At 38.8% G+C, this 26,704-nt stretch overlaps 2 protein-coding genes across 11 annotated transcripts in view; both read left to right on the top strand.

Annotated features, from left to right (window-relative positions):
* LOC125018921 (proteoglycan 4-like) overlaps positions 1-26,704 on the top strand; it is a 51,383-nt gene that overhangs the window by 16,099 nt on the left and 8,580 nt on the right. For 2 of the 10 annotated variants that reach the window (XM_047603359.1, XM_047603362.1), the window contains exons 1-9: positions 4,842-4,903; positions 5,660-5,689; positions 5,971-6,066; positions 6,268-6,288; positions 6,425-6,457; positions 6,622-6,648; positions 25,994-26,089; positions 26,291-26,311; positions 26,446-26,472. In XM_047603359.1, the coding sequence (XP_047459315.1) occupies positions 4,852-4,903; positions 5,660-5,689; positions 5,971-6,066; positions 6,268-6,288; positions 6,425-6,457; positions 6,622-6,648; positions 25,994-26,089; positions 26,291-26,311; positions 26,446-26,472 (403 nt within the window). In that variant the 5' untranslated portion in view covers positions 4,842-4,851. Of the gene's footprint in view, positions 1-4,841; positions 4,904-5,659; positions 5,690-5,970; positions 6,067-6,267; positions 6,289-6,424; positions 6,458-6,621; positions 6,649-23,900; positions 23,994-24,750; positions 24,781-25,061; positions 25,158-25,358; positions 25,380-25,515; positions 25,549-25,712; positions 25,740-25,993; positions 26,090-26,290; positions 26,312-26,445; positions 26,473-26,704 lie in introns of those variants that run through there. The other 8 variants (XM_047603358.1, XM_047603361.1, XM_047603360.1 and 5 more) reach the window with 5 other exon arrangements.
* Positions 11,873-14,746, top strand: LOC125018920 (CUB and zona pellucida-like domain-containing protein 1). The gene is made up of 9 exons (XM_047603356.1): positions 11,873-12,029; positions 12,117-12,152; positions 12,228-12,372; positions 12,573-12,778; positions 13,205-13,380; positions 13,471-13,702; positions 13,796-13,955; positions 14,278-14,522; positions 14,612-14,746. Exons 4-9 carry the CDS (start codon positions 12,664-12,666, stop codon positions 14,656-14,658), a joined length of 975 nt encoding a protein of 324 aa, XP_047459312.1. The 5' UTR covers positions 11,873-12,029; positions 12,117-12,152; positions 12,228-12,372; positions 12,573-12,663; the 3' UTR covers positions 14,659-14,746.

Below are 26,704 nucleotides of genomic sequence, written 5' to 3'. Positions count from 1 at the left end.
GATTCCAGCGCTGATTTCAGTTTGTTGTTAAAATCATTATTAATAAAATCACAGGACGCTGGTAAAATCTCTGCAGGAGTGCTCTGTAAAACCTGGATAAAATTTGCAGCCACTTCAAGAGTAAGGTAGCGTTTCCTCACTGTTCTCACAGGGGCCTCCTGGTGGTTAAAACTGGTGATGTTAAAAAACACAGAAATAGTCAGACACAGCCAGATCCACGACAGAGGACACACCAACGGATAGGCCATAAGATATGACCAGGTCCAGGGTGTGCCCCCTGCTGTGGATCGGCTGCGTGACATGTTGAGTAAAATCAAAGCATTGTAAAACATTTAAAAGTTCTCTGGACATAGAGTCCGAGGAGACATCCAAGTGTATATTAAAATCACCAGTTATTAAAATTCTGTTATATGATGAGTGGATAATTGATAACATATCAGAGAAGTCTCTGATAAAAGAGGAGGAATAATGGGATGGTCTGTAGATTGAGACAGAGGATAGGTGGGCTGCTAAAAACAAAGGGATAATACTCAAATGAAGTGTAACTGTTAAAAAGAGTTTCATTTGTGAACATGTTATTTTTTGTAATTGATGCAGTGCCTCCTCCTCTTTTGTCCCCCCCTGGTAGAAAATAAAAAGTTAAAATTTGGTGGGGAAACCTCAGTGAGAACAGCAGGTGCATTGGTGCCAAGCCATAAACTCAATGACTATAACAAAGCAATCAAACAGGCTAGACAATCATTCTTTTCTAAAATTACCAAGAAAGCCAGGCGCAGAAGAAGAAGAAGGTAAACGGAGCCATCTGAGGGATAGCGCGGATCTTACCTGCACCAGAAGTAGCGCGAACATTACGTACAAGATTAAAAAATTTACTATTATCCGTCTGGTTGTTGTTTGAAATACCGGTCTGCGGCATGAACGCCTCTTGTTTATTATATCACGTAATACGTCAAGCGGAAATAGTGGCGACGAAGGTTATATGCTTTCAGCACTGACACATGCGGTGAACATACCAAACACACAGCTTTCCAATTTACTTCCGTGAATAAATAGGAGGATGTCCATTTTCCTGGAACTCTCTGTGTCCACTTTTCTCTTTTTTGACAGAGACATCTTGGGGCATTGAGGGTGTCCAAAATAGAAGATGTAAAAATGGCAGCCACAACACAAGGTAGCTCCAGATTACATGTACTTGCTTAACATACCTGCTCAGCCGTGGTATAAACAGTTTGCTTGCTTAACAAAATTGCTATCGCGACATCCAGTGGACACATTTAGAACTGCAGTTTGTTTCATGGAAAAATTACAGCTCATTTTTATACTTTGCAAAATCATCTCGCAGGCCGGATTAAACCCGTTGGTGGGCCGTACGTTTGACACCCCTGGATTACAAGATGTTTTTAATTATGTGTCAGTGAAACTCTACACATTGGAGGATGATGCAAGTGCATCCTGGAGGGGATGAAAAGGAAAGCTCCAGTAGGAAGCAGTGGGATACGCAGGCTTGTTTGCATTTAGTGTTGTTTTCCCTGTGATTCAAATATCACCATATCATGGTGTGATGTTTATTTGTAAAGAGGGGATTTTGCTCTGGAAAATGACATATTTTGCTCAACCCAGGGGTCAAACATCTATCATGTAAACAAATGGCAAATCAGCATCAAAGTAGATTAATTTCAATCTATGTAAGATTAAAAACCAAAGACAGAAAGTGTCTAATAAGGAGATTTTCCTTTATTTTTCTGCTACTGTTATTCTTTATTAATCCACTTTCCCATTTTTTTCTGATATAGATCAATATAAAGCTCATTATATTTTTATCATTATTCATTCTTCTTTTAATAGAAATTTTCACTACTCTCCAAAGGCGTCTAATCAAATGCATTTTTATATTCCATCTCATCTTATGAATAGGTCCGAAGTAACAACCTAATGCGTTGGGAGGAGCAAACACTTGACATGTTGATCTTAATAAAGCAATGTACTGTAGTCCAATAGTCCATCTGCGCATGCAATGAGGAAAATCCTGCTGTCACACCTGATTCAACAGGGCAGGCTACACTGGATTTTCTCACAAGAAAAAAAATGTGGCGTGTTTTATAGTCCTGATTTTATCTTTAACAAACATTGCTACTATGTAACAACTGATATCTGTTTTTGTACTGCTAGCCTACTGTTATTTATGTATTACAGCTACATTTATCCATCTTCTCTGGTCTCCTCTCAATCAATCATGATTTGGGTTTTAGTTTGTTGCTGGTGAAACAAGTGTGAACAAAGATTCAGTATCTAGTCTCAACCAAAACTAGGATAACTTATCAGTCATATAATCTATACAAATAAATTTAAACATAATATTCCTCAGCACTGCACAAAAAGTGGGGACACCTTGAAAGTTGAAGCAGTATCCTAAAAGCATCATTATACGCCACCTGAAGCTTTTTCATTGTTGCTTTACTGTAACTGCACCACAAGTGACCTGTATAGAGCCACCCCCTCCAGCACCAGGCTTCCCCCACCACGTGGAGAAGAGCCCTTCAGCGTGGCACCAGCAGAATTGTGGAGAGTCTCCCTCATGCTGAGGGACTGTGCAGACCAACATTCTGGGGTGCTGACGGACATCTTTAACTCCTCCCTCATCGAGGCAGCCGTCCACATGTGCCTGAAGACTGCCACCATCATTTTGGTTCCAAAGAGCAATACAGTGACAAGACTGAATGACTATCGGCCAATGGCCCTCACCCTAATAGTTATGAAATGCTTTGAGAGACCTGCATCAAAATGTCCATCGATGTCACTGTGGACCCACACCAGTATGGTTTCCATAGCAACCAGCCCACAGATGATGCTGATTATGATCTCCTCTGTGGTTCACACCGCCCTCAGTCACCTGGAGAGTAGGAACTCCTATGTTCATATGCTCTTTTTGGATTTCACATCAGCTTTCAACACAATAACAGACAATAACAAACCCTGATTCATAAATCACTTGGACTGAGCTCCTCTCTGTACAACTGGAATTCTTGTCAAACAGGCCACAGACTGTAAGGATCAATAGCATCTCCTTCTCTTCCATCACCCACAGTACTGGCTCTGACCAGGTCTTTGTTGCCATTTTTATTTATATTTCACTTAATTTATATTTATTTTATGTATCTTGTTTATTTACATCTATACTGTTTACTTGGTGTCCATCTACTGTATTATAGTTACTCTGGGTAATAATCCGGGTGCTGCGTGAGCAATTTCGTTCCATCTCATGCTTCTGTATGGTTACAAATGACAAATAAAAATCCATGAATCCTTGAATAGAGCGGTGTGCAGTAACATCTGAAGAGGACTATCTTAACATCAGTACACGTATGGAATTTGCATGACAGCATGCTTGCATACAATTAAGGCACTGGTGCTGCACATCATCATCATCATCATCAATGTCATTATGTGAATCATCTCTGATGATGTGGCCCAGGTCTCTTTAATATACTATATACTAGATGACAGTCACACTATTAATCATTATTGTTAATTAAGCATTATACAACAAGTAGTTCCAACCAAGCAATCTGATTGGTCAATAAGACAATTAGAACGTGCTCAAATCAGTATTACAGCACAACTGACTCATCACTAAAAATATTGCTCCGCCAAGTCTGTGGCAACGTTGTATCCATCTCCATGGCAACACTGTAACTGTCAGAGCTGGAGCAGGAAATAGGTTAGGTTTGTTGTTCATTTCGATTTATTTGGTGGTCTCGGTTTTGATGAATACGCTTTATTACAAAATAATGCGTACAATTAAATATATATTCATGTTGATGGACATTTTGCTCTCAAATACTTACGTTTTTTTGCAAATGTGCTTCCCGTTTCCATGGAAATAAATGGGGTCTGACTAATAACTGGAACGCAACCAGTCGCGTTTCTAGACTCCTATGTGTAATGGAACCTAGTTCACCACTACAGCATCCGAAATAGGCGCAAATCTTTTTTTTTTTTTTTTGGTTATTTTCATCCTCCTCCAACCATTCATCGAAACTGAAATGACACTTTGTATCACGTAATGTAACGTTAAATAATCCGCTCAGCCGCTTCTTGTGAAAAACTTAAAAAAAAAATCAACAACAACATTGACATATTAATAATTGACCTAATATTTAATTTTTTGTAAGTGACCATGGTATAAGCGGGTTAATGCCCTTCGAGGTGTCCATTATCTGAAATTAATGGACTTCGCGGAAGCAACCGTCTTCCGCGCCTCCGAGTCATTTTGGATGATGGATACCTCGTCGGGCACGAACCCTTATGAAACTGACAGTCAGTTCAAACCACTGCACATTTGTGCTCACAATGGGCATTATTCATTGAGACATCAGCAAATATGAAACATAAATTTGTTTTAAAGAATAAGCCCACAGCTTATCATGTTATCATGTTATTACGTCAAGTTATTTAGTGTAGTTTAGTGCTGTTTTATTTTATGTTTTCCCAGGCTTTTACCAAAACCAAGTCTACTAGTTTCCTCCAGGCTATTAGAAAATATTCCCCCTATCAAATCCAGCCGTGTGCAACTGTGTATGTGTTATTTGTTCATCTCTCATAAGTTTGTCAAGTACTCAAGAACAACACCTTAAAAATACATAATGAAACCGGAGGTGGAAAGACTTTGCATGTCTTTTATGATAGTTAATCAAGTGTTCGTTTTCTCATGCACCCTGTGTAATCTGTCAATTTGCCATTGTGACATCAATGCCTTTATGGGTGCTATAACAACATCTCCATGTTGGCTGCTGACTATATAAGCTGCCATGTTCAGCACCTACAGCAGGTTGGTAGGTGAACGAATTCACCATGTGGACTCTCTTGTTTCTTTGCAGTGTGCTCATCACACATGGGCCTCAAGGTACTGTACACTATCTTCTGTTGTAATATAAAGTATCATTTTTATGTTTAGTCCTCATGTTAACATTTCTGTCTTCTTACCTGTTTGTCCCACAGTTTTCCTCCTCTAAAAGTATCAGTACATGTGAAAACTGAAGTCTGATGTCATTAATTATTTCTGTTTTACTTCTGTTTTTCCTTCTTTTTGAAAATGTACACATCCACAAGTATATAAATGTTTGTTAGACAAATCATTTAAGTTTTGTCACATCGCTTCCATTACATTATCCTCCTGTGTTTCCAACCATTGTTTTACCAAGTCTGTTACAAAAATAACGATTTAATAATAAAAATAAGTGTGACGAGCAGAGCAGGAGTGAAATCTGACAGTTATCCTGATTTTTCTTTCAGTTGCCCCAGAAGAGACAGAAGTGCCACCAAATATTAAAATTTTTCTATAATCAATCATTTTGAAGCGAAAATGTTTGTTAGACATTACTTCTGCAATGAAGTCGAGGTAAAAGGGTAAACCCCTGGGGTATTTATGACTGTGAGGAAAAGAGCAGAAGTGCAAACTAACAGTTTTACTTTTATTGTCTTGACCATAAGTATTTGAATATTTGTTTGACCAATGGTTTAAAAAGAACAATGATAAAATTAAATGAGTTACTGCGCCAAGTCAGTATTAAAGTAATGAAGCTCAGCGCTCAGACCTTTAATGCTGTGATGAGGAGTAAATGAGTAAAAACTGACAGATTTGACCTGATTTTTCTTTCAGTTGCCCCACAAGAGACAGACGTGCCTGAAGGTATTAAAATTTTTCTATAATCAATCATTTTGAAGCGAAAATGTTTGTTAGACATTTCTTCTGCAATGAAGTCGAGGTAAAAGGGTAAACCCCTGGGGTATTTATGACAGTGAGGAAAAGAGCAGAAGTGCAAACTAACAGTTTTACTTTTATTGTCTTGACCACAAGTATTTAAATATTTGTTTGACCGAGCATTTAAAGCAACAACTCTACTGAATTCATATTTTCTTACTGAGGATCTTTAATAGTCTGGTGAGACATTATCCTCTTGTGTTTTCCAGGACCCTCATGTCGTAACAACTGTGGCGGTTTCACGGGAAGCTGCTACTGCGATCAAGATTGTCAACAAAATGGCGACTGTTGCCCTGACTATAACTGTAAGTGAAACAAATGAACAGTATCAGTGGACTCTGCAGTCATTTCTTGTAGGAACAATCAGTTTGTCAAATTCCACTGTGATGCTGTGCAGAGTATGACTCAGGACAAAGTCAGATTTAGTTTGAAACTAAAGGTCATTGTTTAATCATTTATTATGTAGTGTGGAATGACCATTTTAATCTTGTCTTTCTGTCAAATAGATTACTGCTCACCAACCACAGGTATGTAAATTGTTATTTGACCAGTCACTAAACAACAAAAATTATGACAATATATTAGTTACAATTAGCAACACACTCAAAAGCAACATGGTAAAGCTCAGCCCTCAGATCTTCCTAATCCTGATTTTTCTTTCAGTTACCCCGGAAACAACAACACCATGGATCACAGGTATTAAAATGTTTCTACAATCAATAATTTTGAAGCAAAAATGGTTGTTAGACATTTCTTCTGCAATTAAGTTGAGGTAAAAGGGTAAACCCCTGGGGTATTTATGACAGTGAGGAAAAGAGCAGAAGTGAAAACTAACAGTGTTATCCTGATTTTTCTTTCAGTTGCCCCAGAAGGAACAACAACTACAGGTATGTGAATGTTTGTTTGATCATTTTTGTTAAATCAAAATAAGTCGAGGTAAAAGGGTAAACCCCTGGGGTATTTATGACAGTGAGGAAAAGAGCAGAAGTGCAAACTAACAGTTTTACTTTTATTGTCTTGACCACAAGTAATTAAATATTTGTTTGACCAAGCATTTAAAGCAACAACTCTACTGAATTCATCTTTTCTTACTGTGGATCTTTAATAGTCTGGTGAGAGATTATCCTCTTGTGTTTTCCAGCATCCTCATGTCGTCACAACTGTGGCGGTTTCACGGGAAGCTGCTACTGCGATCAAGATTGTCAACAATATGGCGACTGTTGCCCTGACTATAACTGTAAGTGAAACAAATGAACAGTATCAGTGGACTCTGCAGTCGTTTCTTGTAGGAACAATCAGTTTGTCAAATTCCACTGTGATGCTGTGCAGAGTATGACTCAGGACAAAGTCAGATTTAGTTTGAAACTAAAGGTCATTGTTTAATCATTTATTATGTAGTGTGGAATGACCATTTTAATCTTGTCTTTCTGTCAAATAGATTACTGCTCATAAACCACAGGTATGTAAATGGTTGTTTGTTTATTAAGTTAGTTATTGCACCAAGTCAGTATAAAAGTAATAAAGCTCAGCCCTCAGACCTTTAACACTGTGATGAGAAGAGGAGTAAAGGAGTAAAAACTGACAGATTTGTCCTGATTTTTCTTTCAGTTCCCCCAGAAACAACAACAACTACAGGTATGTAAATGTATGTTTGATCAGTTTCGTTAAAGCAAAAATGGTCATTTGAAATTCGTGATTGCACTAAGTCAGTATAAAAGTAGTAAAGCTCAGCCCTCAGGTCTTTAACACTGTGATGAGCAGAGCATGAGTGAAAACTGACAGTTTTATCCTGATTTTTCTTTCAGTTGCCCCGGAAACAACAACAGTACCATGGACTACAGGTATCAAAATACTTCTTTGATCAATGATTTTTTCAATCAAAAACACAATATTAAATTACTTACTGTACTAATTCAGGATAACAATGATGAAGCTTAGCCCTCAGGTCTTTACCACTGTGATGAGCAGAGCATGAGTGAAAACTGACAGTTTTATCCTGATTTTTCTTTCAGTTGCCCCGGAAACAACAACAGTACCATGGACTACAGGTATCAAAATACTTCTTTGATCAATGATTTTTTCAATCAAAAACACAATATTAAATTACTTACTGTACTAATTCAGGATAACAATGATGAAGCTTAGCCCTCAGGTCTTTACCACTGTGATGAGCAGAGCAGGGGTGAAAACTGACTGTGTTATCCTGATTTTTCTTTTAGTTTCCCCAGAAGTAATAACACCTACAGGTATTAAAATGTTTTTGGTTCATTGATTTTAAAGCAAAAATGATTATCAGACATTACTTCTGCAGTAACCCTAACCCTAAATTATTGGGGTATTTATAACTGTGACGAGCAGAGCAGGAGTGAAAAGTGACAGTTTTGTGTTATCCTGATTTTTCTTTCAGTGACCCTGGTACCAACAACAACTTCAGGTATTTAATTGTTTGTTTGACCAATCATTTGAAAACAGATCTGTTAATACTGAATTAGGTTATGCACTAAGTCAGTGCAAGAGTAATAAATCTCAGCCCTCAGGTCTTTCCCACTGTGATGCGCAGAGCAGGGGTGAAAACTGACAGATTTATTTTATCCTGATTTTTCTTTCAGTTGCCCCTGTACCAACTACAGGTATTTAAGTGTGTGTTTGACCAATCATTTGAAAACAGAGATGCTAATACTGAATTATGTTATGCACTAAGTCAGTGCAAGAGTAATAAATCTCAGCCCTCAGGTCTTTGACACTGTGAAGAGTAGAGCAGGGGTGAAAACTGACTGTGTTATCCTGATTTTTCTTTCAGTTGCCCCTGTACCAACTACAGGTATTTAAGTGTGTGTTTGATCAATTTATTTAAAAGCAAAAATGATAATATTAAATTAGTTACTGCATCTAGTCAGTATAAAAATCATAAAGCCCAGCCCTCAGGTCTTTAACACTCAGTGCGTGTACATGCAGAGGTTAATGGAGCTATGCCTGAAATACGACTTTCTGACTACAGTCCTTGTCCCAGTTTACATGCAGCGGAGAAAATCGAATAACTGTCCTCCTCCTCCACACTAGGTGGCAATATGTATCTTTTCAGTGGGTTAGTACTAGGGCTGAACAATATATCGTTATCGTATCTATATCGAGATATGAACATTCAAGATATTAATATCGAAAAAGAAACGATACAGACGATATACAGCTCTGGCCGTCACAATAAAAATCATTTTTACGATTGCCCTTGAATGCATCGCTCAGACTAGGCAACCGCCAACCTTATTTCATGCTTGCTGTGGATCAACAGCTGAAGCCAACCATTGACAAAACATAGGGGGGCGGGAATGAGGGAGAGTGCGGGAGATAATGCTGCTGGTGGCGGTGCAGAATTCGCCAAAAACATAAATCATCCTCCCTTATTTGGAGGTATTTTGGATTCAAAAAGGACGATGTCAACCGGAATGAGGTGTTGTGCAGGTCATTTAACAATCATTTTTCACCACCTGAAACAACACCATCATTAATGTTGATGACTGATAGCGAGTTATTAAAAATAAAACTGCATTTTCCAAATATTTTTTGTATAGATGTAGTCATGTCGTCTCAGATAGATAGAGACAGACAGACAGATAGATAGATGCTTTATTAATCTCAAACTGGGAAATTTCACCTTGCAGCAGCAAAGTACAGGCACTCAACACCATACATACTACATACATACATACAAACACAATCTACTATATACACGTTATTTACAGAATTATAAAAATAAGTGAATTAAAGCAAAACGTGTACACAAGGAGGGAAAAGAAATAATGTACAGAGTGTTATCTGTCACATGCAGGTGAGGAGTTGAACAGGCATATGGCTTGAGGCAGGAAAGATTTCCTGTAGCGTTCTTTGAGACAACGGAGTTGTCTGAGTCTCTTGGAGAAGGCGCTCCGTTGTCTGTCTATCGTTTAGTGAAGAGGGTGGTCGGGATTATCCATGACTGATACAGTTTGTTAAGTGTCCTCCTCTCCACCACCACCTCAAAAGTTTCCTGCCTGCAGCCAATGACAGAGCCACCCTTCCCTCCCCCAGAAAAGGGTGTTTGCCACAACAGACTGGTAGAAGATCTCCAGCATCTTACTGCACATGTTGAAGGATCTCAGCCTTCTCAGGAAGTAGAGTCTGCTGCAGGCCTTTTTGTATACAGCTGTACTGTTGGCCTTCCAGTTCTGTCTGCTGAGGGGCTGAGGAGCTGTTCCTTTCCTCCTGAAGTCAATCACCATCTCATTGGTCTTGTCCACATTAAGCAGCAGGTGATTCCTTACAGCCCACTCCACAAATCTGTCCACCAGTCTTTTATACTCCTCTTCATCCCGTCCACCGCTTATACACCCCACATCTGCAGAGTCATCAGAAAATTTCTGTATGTGACATGACTCTTAAGTTGTGCTGAAAGTCAGTGGTGTATAAGGTGAACAGGAACGGAGCGACACCACTCACTACCACATCAGAGAGGACAAATTTCACAGTTGCAGCAGCAATGTACAGGCACTCAACACCATACATACTATATAACAGGATATATACGATACAGTAACCAGAAAAGAAATTAAATAGGACACAGAGCAGGCAGCAAAAAGACATTAAATAGGACAAAAACAACAGTCAACAAAAAAATCCAGCCATGACGGGCGTACGCAAAGGAAAAGGCATCAGTGGTGCCCACCAAGAAGCACTGTATGCTAAGACTGTCCAGGTGGTTGATGTGATGAACACTGTTGTAAAAACTGTCAACATAATTCGAGCTAGAGGACTGTACCACAGAGAATTTCAAGCTTTCCTATCTGATGTGGAGCTGCGGCTCTGTGCTGCAGTGGTTTTATTCACTGAGATCAGAAATCGACCAGTTTTTGAAAGAGAAGGGCCGACCTCTTCATGAACTGAGTGACCCTTTGTGGCTGGCAGACCTGGCATTTTTAGTTGATCTTACTCATCATCTGAATACACTGAACAAGAACCTACAAGACAAAGAACAGCTGGTGCCACACCTGCATGCGCACATGAAAGCCTTCTGTGTAAAGCTCTGCCTGTTTGAGACACAACTATGAAAGTTTAATGCTCCCCACGCTATCTGAAATCAAATCTGCTTTTCCAAAGGCCTACCTTTCTGCTAAAAAGGAAAAATATGTGTCTGTGATTGCATCTCTCATGACAGAATTCAACCTGCGTTTCCAAGATTTTTCTGTCATTGAAAAAATAAATCAAGCTGTTCTCGACCCCCTTTCTGGTGGATGCAGAAGAAGTGGAAGAGAGTCGGCAGTTAGAACTGATTGAAATGCAATGTGATGATCCTCTGAAGAGTCAACATCATGAAGGCACTCTTCTTCCTGTTAAGAAGGCCTTTAATGTCTTTGTTTATCCATGGCTTTTTATTGGAAAAACAGCAGACCTTTTTTGTTGGGACAATGTTGTCCTCACAGACTTTTATGTAGTCTGTTATGCAGCGAGAGAGGCCCTCAATGTCGTTTCCGAAGTCATCCTCAAAAGACTTCAGTCTGTGACATTATAACACTGTGCCTCCTCTGTGTCTGTGTCCATACCTTTGCAGTCCTGGTGCTGGCCGTGTGTTGTTTAGTACAGAAATAAAAAAGCTCAGCCCTCAGGCCTTTAACACTGTGACGAGAAGAGCAGGAGTAAAAACTGACAGTTTTATGCTGACTTTTCTTTCAGTTGCCCCAGAAACAACATGATTGTTAAACATTATTTCTGCAATAAACTCAATGTAAAAAAATAAACCTAAACTAATTTATAACTGTGGTGAGAAGAGCAGGAGTGAAAACTGACAGTTTTAATTGTGATATCCTGATTTTTCTTTCAGTTGCCCCAGTAGCAACAACAACTACAAGTATGTAAATGTTTGTTTGATCAATTCTTTTGAAGCAAAAATTATCAGCCAGTATAGAAATAATGAAGCCCTCAGGTCTTTACCACTGTAACAAGAAGAGCAGAAGTAAAAACTGACAATTTTACTTCTATGACCCTAACCCCTTTTCTTCCAGCAGCAACAACACCACCAGGGACCACAGGTCTTTAAATATTTCTTTGATCAAACATTTAAAGCAACAACTCTACTGAATTCATTTTTCTTATTGAGGATCTTCAACAGTCTGGTGAGACATTATCCTCCTGTGTTTTCCAGCACCCTCATGTCGTTACAACTGTGGCAGTTACCTGGGAAGCTGCTCCTGCTCACACGATTGTCAATACTATGGCAACTGTTGCCCTGACTTTGAGGGTAGGTATCGTGTCAGCCAATGTACAATACATCAGTGCCCCACCCCCCACATGACTTCTTCTAAAACATTTTCTTTTCTTCAAATAGCGTATTGTTCAGTGACAACTTACCCACCAAACACAGGTAAGACCCTCAGTGTGTAAAAATAGCCTTTTGCATTATACTCCTTGTGATGACATCTACCATATCCACCTTCAGCGGCCCCTTGTGGAGGATCGTTGTTTAGCTCCGGCACTTTCTCCAGCCCCAACCATCCCTCCTACTACCAGGACAACAGCTACTGTGTCTGGCAGCTAAGGACTACATATGACCAAAGAATATTCCTGGCATTCACATACTTGCAGTGAGTAAAGAAGGGCGTGAAAGAGCAGTATTATTATCATTATTACTATTATTACTATCAAGAGTTAGGAAATTATGTGAAAACAGATGTAAGATATAAAAAACAAAACAAAAAAGAACTTAATAAATTTGTAATAATTTTTCAACTTTTTCTCAACAATCACAGTAATTTAGAGCTTTTCCTTTTTTAAAAAATAAAAGACTGGAGAGCTGCTGCTCCTGTGACTACATATCTGTCTATGATGGGCCAGATACTTATTCCCCATATTTGGGGAAGGTTTGCAACAGCAGCATGAACTCTTTCCACTCCTCTTCCGACTACATGACTGTGGTCTTCCGCGCTGATGGATCTGTTGTCGCTCGAGGGTTCAAGGCTGAGTTCTTCAGCACTCTGACACCGAGCTCAGGTACAGTTACTGTTCGAATAATAATGGATAATAATTCAGATCTTTACAATCACTCGAAGTTCGTGGTAGACTGGTCAAAGTCGCTTTCAATTTTAGCAAAATGAAAAGAGTTCAGTTCATCCTTAGAGCATTGTGAATATCTACCAATGTCTACCAATTCTCATGCCAGACCATACAGTAGCTTCACTATAAATAAGCATGTTAACCTCACAGTGGGACATTGAATGAATAAAGCCAGATTGCACCAAATACCTGTCAAGAAATTACATTAAATATTTTTGGAAATATCTCTGTCAGGACCAAGTTGAAGACCGAGCAACCCAAGATCCATACCACTAGAATGATTAAAAATAAACACAGTGTCATTTTACTAGCTATCCTAAAAGTAATTCCAGCTGTTGTCTTGTGAACATCACTTTATGTCAGGTCAAGTGGACTGCTCCTCAGACTACATGACCATTGTGCTTAAGAACAGTTACCTGAACTCTCTGGGCTATAACGGCAACAGTCTCTATCTGAATGACCCGTACTGCAGACCTCAGATTTCCAGTTACCAGGTGGTCTTCAAATTCTCCATCAACAGCTGTGGCAATGTTAAAGGGGTAAGAAATGCTCCACCTTCTGGAGAACACTAACATGTTTTCCCCTCATAGCAAGTTTTACATTTTCCAATGTCTTCTTCTTTTTAAAAGTTTCACAACGGCAAAGTCATGTACACAAACGCTCTCCGTGCCAGTGACAACAGCTCCGGAGAGATCACACGGCGCTCTTACTTCAAGATGAACGTCAGCTGTCTAATGGAGCAGGACTCAGTTTCCCAGATTATGTATGTTGTCCAACATCCTGGTAACAGCAGCATTATAGGCACGGGCAGATTCAACACCAGCATGGCCTTCTACACGTCCAGCAGCTACTACTATAAGGGTGTGTTTTGGTAGTTAAGGAGTGACTGTGAAGAAAAAATATGTCCTGCTGGAAATATATGATGCTGATATTTTGCTTTCAACCTCTGTCAGGTGACTCAAGATCCTTATGAGGTAGCACTCAATCAGAACTTGTATGTCCAAGTGGTCCTGACGCTGGGAGACAGCTCGGTGGTCATCTTTCTTGATACTTGCGTGGCTTCACCATCCCCCTATGATTTCCAGACCAGACATTACTACTTGGTCCGTAACGGGTAAGATGAAAATGTGCTTTGCTTATTTTCCCTCACAGTCTACAGCATGGGAAAACAAGAGAATTTGTGATGGGAATGCTATACAGTGACATTTAGTGATACTTATGCTTACAGTAATTTTATACCCCTACATTAAAGAAAAAGAAACATTGCACTTTCACCCCACTATTTTATATCGACATTTGAAGATTTTACACATTCACATCACATTATAATTAAACTGATGATTGAGTCTTTTTTGGGCTTGTGACTTCCTAACTACAGTTTTTAAATGACTAAATATCTGTACTTTCAAGTAACACCATCTTTGTTTCTCTTTTAGATGTCCCATTGATAACACCTACTATTCCTACGTTTCTGGCAATTGCACCTACGCCCGTTTCACATTTAAGGCCTTCCAGTTCCTCCGAGCTAGTGAGTCGGTCTTCCTCCAGTGCAAAGTCCTGATATGCCAAGCCTCTGACTACAACTCCCGCTGCCGCCGTGGCTGCAGCAACCGTGTTGCCAGAGACCTGGGGTCACAGCACGAAAGCCAAACTCTGGTACTGGGTCCCATTAAACTCAAAGGTTTGTATGAATTTGCACCTGTGAAAAAAGGTTTTAGGCTACAAGAAAGAAGTCACAGAAATAAGACTTTTTACTATTCTTTTTCACAGGCCCTGAGAAACAGGAAGAAGGGACTAATGAGCAGAGCAAGGCCTAACTTGACACTGCAGCATCATACTCCAATCAACTTTTAACAACTCTTTCTGTTCCATTTTATTATGATTTATTGTGATTAAAAGCATCATTAAAAGACAGTTTGTGTATTTCATTATGTCAAACCTAATGAGCATGAAATAGTGACATCCCATAAATAATAACATGTCTAAAATATACTGAATATACAAATGTGGAGGAAAAGACAACACAGAAGAAACATTCAGTTTTTACTTATACTTTAAAAAACTTTACTTATAAATTAGTTAGATTAATCCATCTCACAATAAAATGATTCACTATACCAGAAGAGAGAGTGATCACCCAAAGGCTTCAACATTCACAATTACCTATTAATCTACAACACACCGAGAGAACATAAGGCAGTCGTTACTGGATGTCCTCGTTACTGGTGAGGAGGTGGCCCTAAAACAACAGACAACAGTACCCAAGACTAGTGTCCGACCGATATGGATTTTTTGGCCCAATATCGATAGCCGATATTAGACGAGGTGCAACCACCGACAGCCGATATGCAACCGACATAGTGCGTTTTTGAGCTGGATTGAAAACAGGCCGATTGTGCATAGATTTTGCACCGATATTATTATGTAATAGTACAGTCACAGTCACAGTAGTACAGACAGATGCTTTCTTAAACCAATGTCTTTATTTAAGACTTTTAACATTGAACAGACTTTTTTAAAATCTTAGAGTCTTAGAAAAAGTGCAGATTGGCACACAAACAAAAATTAAATAATGTAGCAGAACTTTCAATAAATAAATAAAAATAAATAAACCAATCTAAATAAAGAACACGCTGTCACGCGAGTTGATGCTGTGGTTGTACACACCCGTGCTGGTTAATGACTTAAGGGGACTTTTTGGCTCAGGAGGGAGTGGAGCGTTGATGCGAGCCAATCTACTTCAACCATCCACCAGCCACAGAAAGGGGGAATGATAGGAAAGTTTTTTCTAATGTACTGCGAAACAATGCCCAGGTCAGCAAACATGCCCAAAAACACGTCGTTCATTCGTCCCCTTCATAACCAACCCCGCTGTGGACACACACACACACACACACACGCACGCACACGCACACACAATCAAACCAAGCCAAAATGACGACAATAAAATATAAGTGATCCCGCGTCGTGTCGGGGAGACTAGTGTTTTCTTGGTTAAATCCTTTTAGCATATATTAAACTGTAACCCCTCGGTGCTTATTTGCAAACTGCTAACGTCACTCATGTAATGCTACTACTGAGACAAAATCTACAATGATATAGAAAAGTTGCCTCGCAGTTATTTTACACCGGAGATTTTGGCCAGACACACTTTTGAAGGGGCAATGAAATGTGGCCTATAATTGTTGTTCCAATTATGTTTTCATGTTTACAGTTACTTATTTCATGAACTAACTAACCGTGACTTGTCACACTTTGTTTTTTCTATCGACGCAACATTTCACCGATACGATTGAACCCCGATAGAACTGAAGCCGTCCTATTGGGACCCGATATGTCGGTGACCGATAATCGGTCGGTCACTACCCAAGACACAAGACTCCTTGCTTAAGTAGCAGTCTTACTGCGACACGATTTTGCTTTTTTGACACTGAACATCTATCCAACCATTCAGATACAATACTCAGTAAATATTCAGAAAAACACAATAATCCTTATTTGAAACTTGAGAAAAAAGGAAATTGAGGAAATTTTTTGAAATGGATAGAATTATTATATACCAATCCTACAGCACGAGTAATGACGAATTACAACTTATCAAGCCTGCTTACTCTAGAGAGGTCAACTTGTCAGGGCTGTCCTCTCTCCCCACTATTGTTCATTTTGGCCATTGAGCCTTTATCCATGTCCATTAGAGCCAAAGCCAATTTGTCAGGAATAATAATAGGTGATCATGAACATAGGTTATCGTTATATGCAGACGATGTAATTCTCTTTTTGTCAAACTTATCAGACAGTGTCCAGACATTATTACACCTAATTAATAGGTTTGGTCAGTTTTCTGGATACAGTATCAATAATTCTATACACACAACAAAAGAACTAATCGAGTTATAACTAATGCGAGGGAAGGCTTGCCCTATCTTGAAATTAAACTTCAAACTTTATTTATTTATATAGCACTTTTCATACTTAAAAGCAACCCAAAGTGCTTTACACTTTGGGTTGAGGTGAGGTGAGGTGAGGTGAGGTGAGGTGAGGTGAGGTAAGGAAACACTGGAGGACTAAAACACTAAAACAATAAGACAATAAAATATGGTAGGACATTAAAACAAGTAGATAAAGAAAAAAATAAAATAAAATAAAATAAAAATAATAAGCATAGATACTATAGATAAATAAAGTAATAAAATAATAAATGAAGAGTTGAAACACTCTTTACCAATAAAAGCTCATTAAAGCTCAAAAGTAAGTTAACGAACCATGTAAAAGTAAACCACATAAAATACAAATAAGATAACTACAAATCCAATGTGATAAAATACAGATGATAGAAATTAAAATCATGAAAAGGCTTGATTTAAAAGGTGAGTCTTGAGCCTCTTTTTTAAAAGTATCAACAGTCTCTGCTGCCCTGAGGTTCTCTGGGAGGCTGTTCCACAATCGGGGGCCATATAAGCTGAATGCCACATCCCCATGTGTCCTAGATCTAACTTGTGGTATAGTTAAAAGACCAGTGCCGGAGGACCTCAGGGTTCGTGAGGGTTGATACAGTAAGAGTAAGTCAGAAAAATAAGAAGGCCCAAGACCGTTAATCATTTAAAAACTACTAAAAGAACGTTAAAATCAATCCTGAAACGCACGAGGAGCCAATGCAGTGATTTTAAAACTGGTGTAATGTGCTCTCGCCCTCGGGTCCTCGTCAGCACACGAGCAGCTGAATTTTGTAAAAGTTGTAAATTGTAAGTGTTCTTTTTAGGATGACCAGAGAGCAGAGCATTACAATAATCCAGACGACAAGAGATAAAAGCATGCATCAGCACCTTTGTGCTAGCCCGAGAAAGAAACGGGGGGGGGTCTGGATTATATTCTTGAGATGGTAAAAACCTATCTTTGTAATATTTTTCATATGCGGAATAAAACTAAGCTCAGAGTCAAAAATCACGCCCAGATTTTTTACAGATTGTGAAATCTTAAAATCCTGTAGTTTTGGTAAAAGTTTCTCTCTCTGGCGCTCAGGACCAATGACTAAAACCTCTGTTTTGTCCTGGTTGAGCTGTAGGAAATTCTCTGCCATCCATGACCTAATATCTAAAATACAGTTTAAAAGGGCATCAGTAGGCCCTGTGTTATCAGGAGACACGGAGATGTACAGCTGTGTATCATCTGTATAACTATGAAAATTTATGCCGTGTCTCCTGATGATGTGCCCCAGGGGAAGCATATATAAGTTAAAGGGGGTTGGGCCTAGAATTGACTCCTGGAGAACCCCACACTCAATCCCATGGGTTCCCGAGGAATATGTATCCAAACTTACAAAGAAGCTCCTATCAGAGAGGTATGTTAGAGAAACGAGTTCAGAACAGTGCCAGAGAGACCGACCAGGTGCCTCAGTCTGTTAATTAAAATACGATGGTCTACTGTATCGAAGGCGACGGTTAGATCCAGCAGAACCAAGACTGTGAGTTTATGGTTATCTAAAGAGCACCTGATGTCATATAAGATCTTTAAAAGGGCTGTCTCTGTACTGTGGTTCATCCTAAAACCAGACTGATGCTTCTCTAAGACGTTCCTACTCAAGAAATCATTTACTTGAATAACAAATATTTTTTCTATAATTTTGCTTAAAAATGGTAAGTTGGATACTGGCCAATAGTTGTTTAAATTATTTGGGTCCAAATGGCTCTAATTCAGAAGGGGCCTCACCACCAAAGGAGGCAGGGAAGACACCTGTCTGAAGAGAGCAATTCACCAAATATAGCAGCTGTTCCTCAAAGAATCCATAAAATGTTTTAAAAAAAACGGTGTGGGAATTGGGTCTAAAAGGCAGGTTGTGGGCATTACTTGGGAGAAAACTCGACCAAGTGTCCTCGCATCAACCAGGGCAAAATTCTCCAGTGTTTCCTCGCGTAAAATCAATGATCCAGGTGTGTCAATGGTTAAAATCTGTTGAGGTAAAAGACTCAACCTAATGTCATTGATTTTACCTCTGAAGTGGTGGAAAAGGAATTTGGGGTCGTTTTTGTGTTCTGTGATTAGTTTATGGAAGGGGGAAATTCTGGCCTGTTTGACTGAGTTATTGTAAGCTTTGAGGAGCTCCTGTAATATTTCATAATGAACTGTAAGCTTTGATTTTCTCCATCTCCTCTCCTGCAGTTTCTTTTCAGATGTTTAATTTCTTCATTTCTCTACGGCGGTGTAGGTCTCAATTTAATTATCTTAATAACAGGTTAATAATCAGCCACTGATTCCAGCGCTGATTTCAGTTTGTTGTTAAAATCATTAATAATAAAATCACAGGACGCTGGTAAAATCTCTGCAGGAGTGCTCTGTAAAACCTGGATAAAATTTGCAGCCACTTCAGGAGTAAGGTAGCGTTTCCTCACTGTTCTCACAGGGGCCTCCTGGTGGTTAAAACTAGTGATGTTAAAAAACACAGAAATAGTCAGACAGCCAGATCCACGACAGAGGACACACCAACGGATAGGCCATAAGATATGACCAGGTCCAGGGTGTGCCCCCTGCTGTGGATCGGCTGCGTGACATGTTGAGTAAAATCATAGCATTGTAAAACATTGAAAAGTTCTCTGGACATAGAGTCCGAGGAGACATCCAAGTGTATATTAAAATCACCAGTTATTAAAATTCTGTTATATGATGAGTGGATAATTGATAACATATCAGAGAAGTCTCTGATAAAAGAGGAGGAATAATGGGATGGTCTGTAGATTGAGACAGAGGATAGGTGGGCTGCTAAAAACAAAGGGATAATACTCAAATGAAGTGTAATTGTTAAAAAGAGTTTCATTTGTGAACATGTTATTTTTTGTAATTGATGCAGTGCCTCCTCCTCTTTTGTCCCCCCCTGGTAGAAAATAAAAAGTTAAAATTTGGTGGGGAAACGTCAGTGAGAACAGCAGGTGCATTGGTGCCAAGCCATAAACTCAATGACTATAACAAAGCAATCAAACAGGCTAGACAATCATTCTTTTCTAAAATTACCAAGAAAGCCAGGCGCAGAAGAAGAAGAAGAAGGTAAACGGAGCCATCTGAGGGATAGCGCGGATCTTACCTGCACCAGAAGTAGCGCGAACATTACGTACAAGATTAAAAAATTGACTATTATCCGTCTGGTTGTTGTTTGAAATACCGGTCTGCGGCATGAACGCCTCTTGTTTATTATATCACGTAATACGTCAAGCGGAAATAGTGGCGACGAAGGTTATATGCTTTCAGCACTGACACATGCGGTGAACATACCAAACACACAGCTTTCCAATTTACTTCCGTGAATAAATAGGAGGATGTCCATTTTCCTGGAACTCTCTGTGTCCACTTTTCTCTTTTTTGACAGAGACATCTGGGGCATTGAGGGTGTCCAAAATAGAAGATGTAAAAATGGCAGCCACAACACAAGGTAGCTCCAGATTAGATGTACTTGCTTAACATACCTGCTCAGCCGTGGTATAAACAGTTTGCTTGCTTAACAAAATTGCTATCGCGATATCCAGTGGACACATTTAGAACTGCAGTTTGTTTCATGGAAAAATTACAGCTCATTTTTATACTTTGCAAAATCATCTCGCAGGCCGGATTAAACCCGTTGGTGGGCCGTACGTTTGACACCCCTGGATTACAAGATGTGTTTAATTATGTGTCAGTGAAACTCTACACATTGGAGGATGATGCAAGTGCATCCTGGAGGGGATGAAAAGGAAAGCTCCAGTAGGAAGCAGTGGGATACGCAGGCTTGTTTGCATTTAGTGTTGTTTTCCCTGTTATTCAAATATCACCATATCATGGTGTGATGTTTATTTGTAAAGAGGGGATTTTGCTCTGGAAAATGACATATTTTGCTCAACCCAGGGGTCAAACATCTATCATGTAAACAAATGGCAAATCAGCATCAAAGTAGATTAATTTCAATCTATGTAAGATTAAAAACCAAAGACAGAAAGTGTCTAATAAGGAGATTTTCCTTTATTTTTCTGCTACTGTTATTCTTTATTAATCCACTTTCCCATTTTTTTCTGATATAGATCAATATAAAGCTCATTATATTTTTATCATTATTCATTCTTCTTTTAATAGAAATTTCACTACTCTTCCAAAGGCATCTAATCAAATGCATTTTTATATTCCATCTCATCTTATGAATAGGGTCCGAAGTAACAACCTAATGCGTTGGGAGGAGCGAACACTTGACATGTTGATCTTAATAAAGCAATGTACTGTAGTCCAATAGTCCATCTGCGCATGCAATGAGGAAAATCCTGCTGTCACACCTGATTCAACAGGGCAGGCTACACTGGATTTTCTCACAAGAAAAAAATGTGGCGTGTTTTATAGTCCTGATTTTATCTTTAACAAACATTGCTACTATGTAACAACTGATATCTGTTTTTGTACTGCTAGCCTACTGTTATTTATGTATTACAGCTACATTTATCCATCTTCTCTGGTCTCCTCTCAATCAATCATGATTTGGGTTTTAGTTTGTTGCTGGTGAAACAAGTGTGAACAAAGATTCAGTATCTAGTCTCAACCAAAACTAGGATAACTTATCAGTCATATAATCTATACAAATAAATTTAAACATAATATTCCTCAGCACTGCACAAAAAGTGGGGACACCTTGAAAGTTGAAGCAGTATCCTAAAAGCATCATTATACGCCACCTGAAGCTTTTTCATTGTTGCTTTACTGTAACTGCACCACAAGTGACCTGTATAGAGCCACCCCCTCCAGCACCAGGCTTCCCCCACCACGTGGAGAAGAGCCCTTCAGCATGGCACCAGCAGAATTGTGGAGAGTCTCCCTCATGCTGAGGGACTGTGCAGACCAACATTCTGGGGTGCTGACGGACATCTTTAACTCCTCCCTCATCGAGGCAGCCGTCCACATGTGCCTGAAGACTGCCACCATCATTTTGGTTCCAAAGAGCAATACAGTGACAAGACTGAATGACTATCGGCCAATGGCCCTCACCCTAATAGTTATGAAATGCTTTGAGAGACCTGCATCAAAACGTCCATCGATGTCACTGTGGACCCACACCAGTATGGTTTCCATAGCAACCAGCCCACAGATGATGCTGATTATGATCTCCTCTGTGGTTCACACCGCCCTCAGTCACCTGGAGAGTAGGAACTCCTATGTTCATATGCTCTTTTTGGATTTCACATCAGCTTTCAACACAATAACAGACAATAACAAACCCTGATTCATAAATCACTTGGACTGAGCTCCTCTCTGTACAGCTGGAATTCTTGTCAAACAGGCCACAGACTGTAAGGATCAATAGCATCTCCTTCTCTTCCATCACCCACAGTACTGGCTCTGACCAGGTCTTTGTTGCCATTTTTATTTATATTTCACTTAATTTATATTTATTTTATGTATCTTGTTTATTTACATCTATACTGTTTACTTGGTGTCCATCTACTGTATTATAGTTACTCTGGGTAATAATCCGGGTGCTGCGTGAGCAATTTCGTTCCATCTCATGCTTCTGTATGGTTACAAATGACAAATAAAAATCCATGAATCCTTGAATAGAGCGGTGTGCAGTAACATCTGAAGAGGACTATCTTAACATCAGTACACGTATGGAATTTGCATGACAGCATGCTTGCATACAATTAAGGCACTGGTGCTGCACATCATCATCATCATCATCAATGTCATTATGTGAATCATCTCTGATGATGTGGCCCAGGGTCTCTTTAATATACTATATACTAGATGACAGTCACACTATTAATCATTATTGTTAATTAAGCATTATACAACAAGTAGTTCCAACCAAGCAATCTGATTGGTCAATAAGACAATTAGAACGTGCTCAAATCAGTATTACAGCACAACTGACTCATCACTAAAAATATTGCTCCGCCAAGTCTGTGGCAACGTTGTATCCATCTCCATGGCAACACTGTAACTGTCAGAGCTGGAGCAGGAAATAGGTTAGGTTTGTTGTTCATTTCGATTTATTGGTGGTCTCGGTTTCGATGAATACGCTTTATTACAAAATAATGCGTACAATTAAATATATATTCATGTTGATGGACATTTTGCTCTCAAATACTTACGTTTTTTTTGCAAATGTGCTTCCCGTTTCCATGGAAATAAATGGGGTCTGACTAATAACTGGAACGCAACCAGTCGCGTTTCTAGACTCCTATGTGTAATGGAACCTAGTTCACCACTACAGCATCCGAAATAGGCGCAAATCTTTTTTTTTTTTTTTTTTGGGTTATTTTCATCCTCCTCCAACCATTCATCGAAACTGAAATGATACTTTGTATCACGTAATGTAACGTTAAATAATCCGCTCAGCCGCTTCTTGTGAAAAACTTTAAAAAAAATCAACAACAACATTGACATATTAATAATTGACCTAATATTTAATTTTTTGTAAGTGACCATGGTAAAAGCGGGTTAATGCCCTTCGAGGTGTCCATTATCTGAAATTAATGGACTTCGCGGAAGCAACCGTCTTCCGCGCCTCCGAGTCATTTTGGATGATGGATACCTCGTCGGGCACGAACCCTTATGAAACTGACAGTCAGTTCAAACCACTGCACATTTGTGCTCACAATGGGCATTATTCATTGAGACATCAGCAAATATGAAACATAAATTTGTTTTAAAGAATAAGCCCACAGCTTATCATGTTATCATGTTATTACGTCAAGTTATTTAGTGTAGTTTAGTGCTGTTTTATTTTATGTTTTCCCAGGCTTTTACCAAAACCAAGTCTACTAGTTTCCTCCAGGCTATTAGAAAATATTCCCCCTATCAAATCCAGCCGTGTGCAACTGTGTATGTGTTATTTGTTCATCTCTCATAAGTTTGTCAAGTACTCAAGAACAACACCTTAAAAATACATAATGAAACCGGAGGTGGAAAGACTTTGCATGTCTTTTATGATAGTTAATCAAGTGTTCGTTTTCTCATGCACCCTGTGTAATCTGTCAATTTGCCATTGTGACATCAATGCCTTTATGGGTGCTATAACAACATCTCCATGTTGGCTGCTGACTATATAAGCTGCCATGTTCAGCACCTACAGCAGGTTGGTAGGTGAACGAATTCACCATGTGGACTCTCTTGTTTCTTTGCAGTGTGCTCATCACACATGGGCCTCAAGGTACTGTACACTATCTTCTGTTGTAATATAAAGTATCATTTTTATGTTTAGTCCTCATGTTAACATTTCTGTCTTCTTACCTGTTTTGTCCCACAGTTTTCCTCCTCTAAAAGTATCAGTACATGTGAAAACTGAAGTCTGATGTCATTAATTATTTCTGTTTTACTTCTGTTTTTCCTTCTTTTTGAAAATGTACACATCCACAAGTATATAAATGTTTGTTAGACAAATCATTTAAGTTTTGTCACATCGCTTCCATTACATTATCCTCCTGTGTTTCCAACCATTGTTTTACCAAGTCTGTTACAAAAATAACGATTTAATAATAAAAATAAGTGTGACGAGCAGAGCAGGAGTGAAATCTGACAGTTATCCTGATTTTTCTTTCAGTTGCCCCAGAAGAGACAGAAGTGCCTCCAAATATTAAAATTTTTCTATAATCAATCATTTTGAAGCGAAAATGTTTGTTAGACATTACTTCTGCAATGAAGTCGAGGTAAAAGGGTAAACCCCTGGGGTATTTATGACTGTGAGGAAAAGAGCAGAAGTGCAAACTAACAGTTTTACTTTTATTGTCTTGACCACAAGTATTTGAATATTTGTTTGACCAATGGTTTAAAAAGAACAATGATAAAATTAAATGAGTTACTGCACCAAGTCAGTATTAAAGTAATGAAGCTCAGCGCTCAGACCTTTAATGCTGTGATGAGGAGTAAATGAGTAAAAACTGACAGATTTGTCCTGATTTTTCTTTCAGTTGCCCCACAAGAGACAGAAGTGCCTGAAGGTATTAAAATTTTTCTATAATCAATCATTTTGAAGCGAAAATGTTTGTTAGACATTACTTCTGCAATGAAGTCGAGGTAAAAGGGTAAACCCCTGGGGTATTTATGACAGTGAGGAAAAGAGCAGAAGTGCAAACTAACAGTTTTACTTTTATTGTCTTGACCACAAGTATTTAAATATTTGTTTGACCAAGCATTTAAAGCAACAACTCTACTGAATTCATCTTTTCTTACTGCGGATCTTTAATAGTCTGGTGAGAGATTATCCTCTTGTGTTTTCCAGGACACTCATGTCGTAACAACTGTGGCGGTTTCACGGGAAGCTGCTACTGCGATCAAGATTGTCAACAAAATGGCGACTGTTGCCCTGACTATAACTGTAAGTGAAACAAATGAACAGTATCAGTGGACTCTGCAGTCATTTCTTGTAGGAACAATCAGTTTGTCAAATTCCAGTGTGATGCTGTGCAGAGTATGACTCAGGACAAAGTCAGATTTAGTTTGAAACTAAAGGTCATTGTTTAATCATTTATTATGTAGTGTGGAATGACCATTTTAATCTTGTCTTTCTGTCAAATAGATTACTGCTCACCAACCACAGGTATGTAAATTGTTATTTGACCAGTCACTAAACAACAAAAATTATGACAATATATTAGTTACAATTAGCAACACACTCAAAAGCAACATGGTAAAGCTCAGCCCTCAGATCTTCCTAATCCTGATTTTTCTTTCAGTTGCCCCGGAAACAACAACACCATGGATCACAGGTATTAAAATGTTTCTACAATCAATAATTTTGAAGCAAAAATGGTTGTTAGACATTTCTTCTGCAATTAAGTTGAGGTAAAAGGGTAAACCCCTGGGGTATTTATGACAGTGAGGAAAAGAGCAGAAGTGAAAACTAACAGTGTTATCCTGATTTTTCTTTCAGTTGCCCCAGAAGGAACAACAACTACAGGTATGTGAATGTTTGTTTGATAATTTTTGTTAAATCAAAATAAGTCGAGGTAAAAGGGTAAACCCCTGGGGTATTTATGACAGTGAGGAAAAGAGCAGAAGTGCAAACTAACAGTTTTACTTTCATTGTCTTGACCACAAGTATTTAAATATTTGTTTGACCAAGCATTTAAAGCAACAACTCTACTGAATTCATCTTTTCTTACTGCGGATCTTTAATAGTCTGGTGAGAGATTATCCTCTTGTGTTTTCCAGCATCCTCATGTCGTCACAACTGTGGCGGTTTCACGGGAAGCTGCTACTGCGATCAAGCTTGTCAACAAAATGGCGACTGTTGCCCTGACTATAGCTGTAAGTGAAACAAATGAACAGTATCAGTGGACTCTGCAGTCATTTCTTGTAGGAACAATCAGTTTGTCAAATTCCACTGTGATGCTGTGCAGAGTATGACTCAGGACAAAGTCAGATTTAGTTTGAAACTAAAGGTCATTGTTTAATCATTTATTATGTAGTGTGGAATGACCATTTTAATCTTGTCTTTCTGTCAAATAGATTACTGCTCACCAACCACAGGTATGTAAATGGTTGTTTGACCAGTCATTAGGAAAAAAAAAATATGGCAATATATTAATTACAATTAGCAACAAACTCAATAGAAACATAGTAAAGCTCAGCCCTGAGGTCTTAACCACTGTGTTTTCTTACAGTTGCCCCGGAAACAACAACAACTACAGGTATTTAAGTGTTTCTTTGACCAATCATTTAAAAACAAAAATCATAACATTAAATTAGTTACTGCACCAACTCACTATAGAAGTAATAAAGCTCAGCACTCAGGTCTTTAACATTGATTTTTCATTTGTACCAGAAACAACAACAACAACATGGACTACAGGTATTAAAATGTTTCATTGATCAATACTTTTGAAGAAAAAATGGTTGTTAGACATTTCTTCTGCAATTAAG

The sequence above is a fragment of the Mugil cephalus genome, chromosome 13 (genome assembly GCF_022458985.1).
Source record: "Mugil cephalus isolate CIBA_MC_2020 chromosome 13, CIBA_Mcephalus_1.1, whole genome shotgun sequence".
Taxonomy (NCBI): domain Eukaryota; kingdom Metazoa; phylum Chordata; class Actinopteri; order Mugiliformes; family Mugilidae; genus Mugil; species Mugil cephalus.
This window is presented reverse-complemented; position numbering and strand designations above follow the sequence as displayed.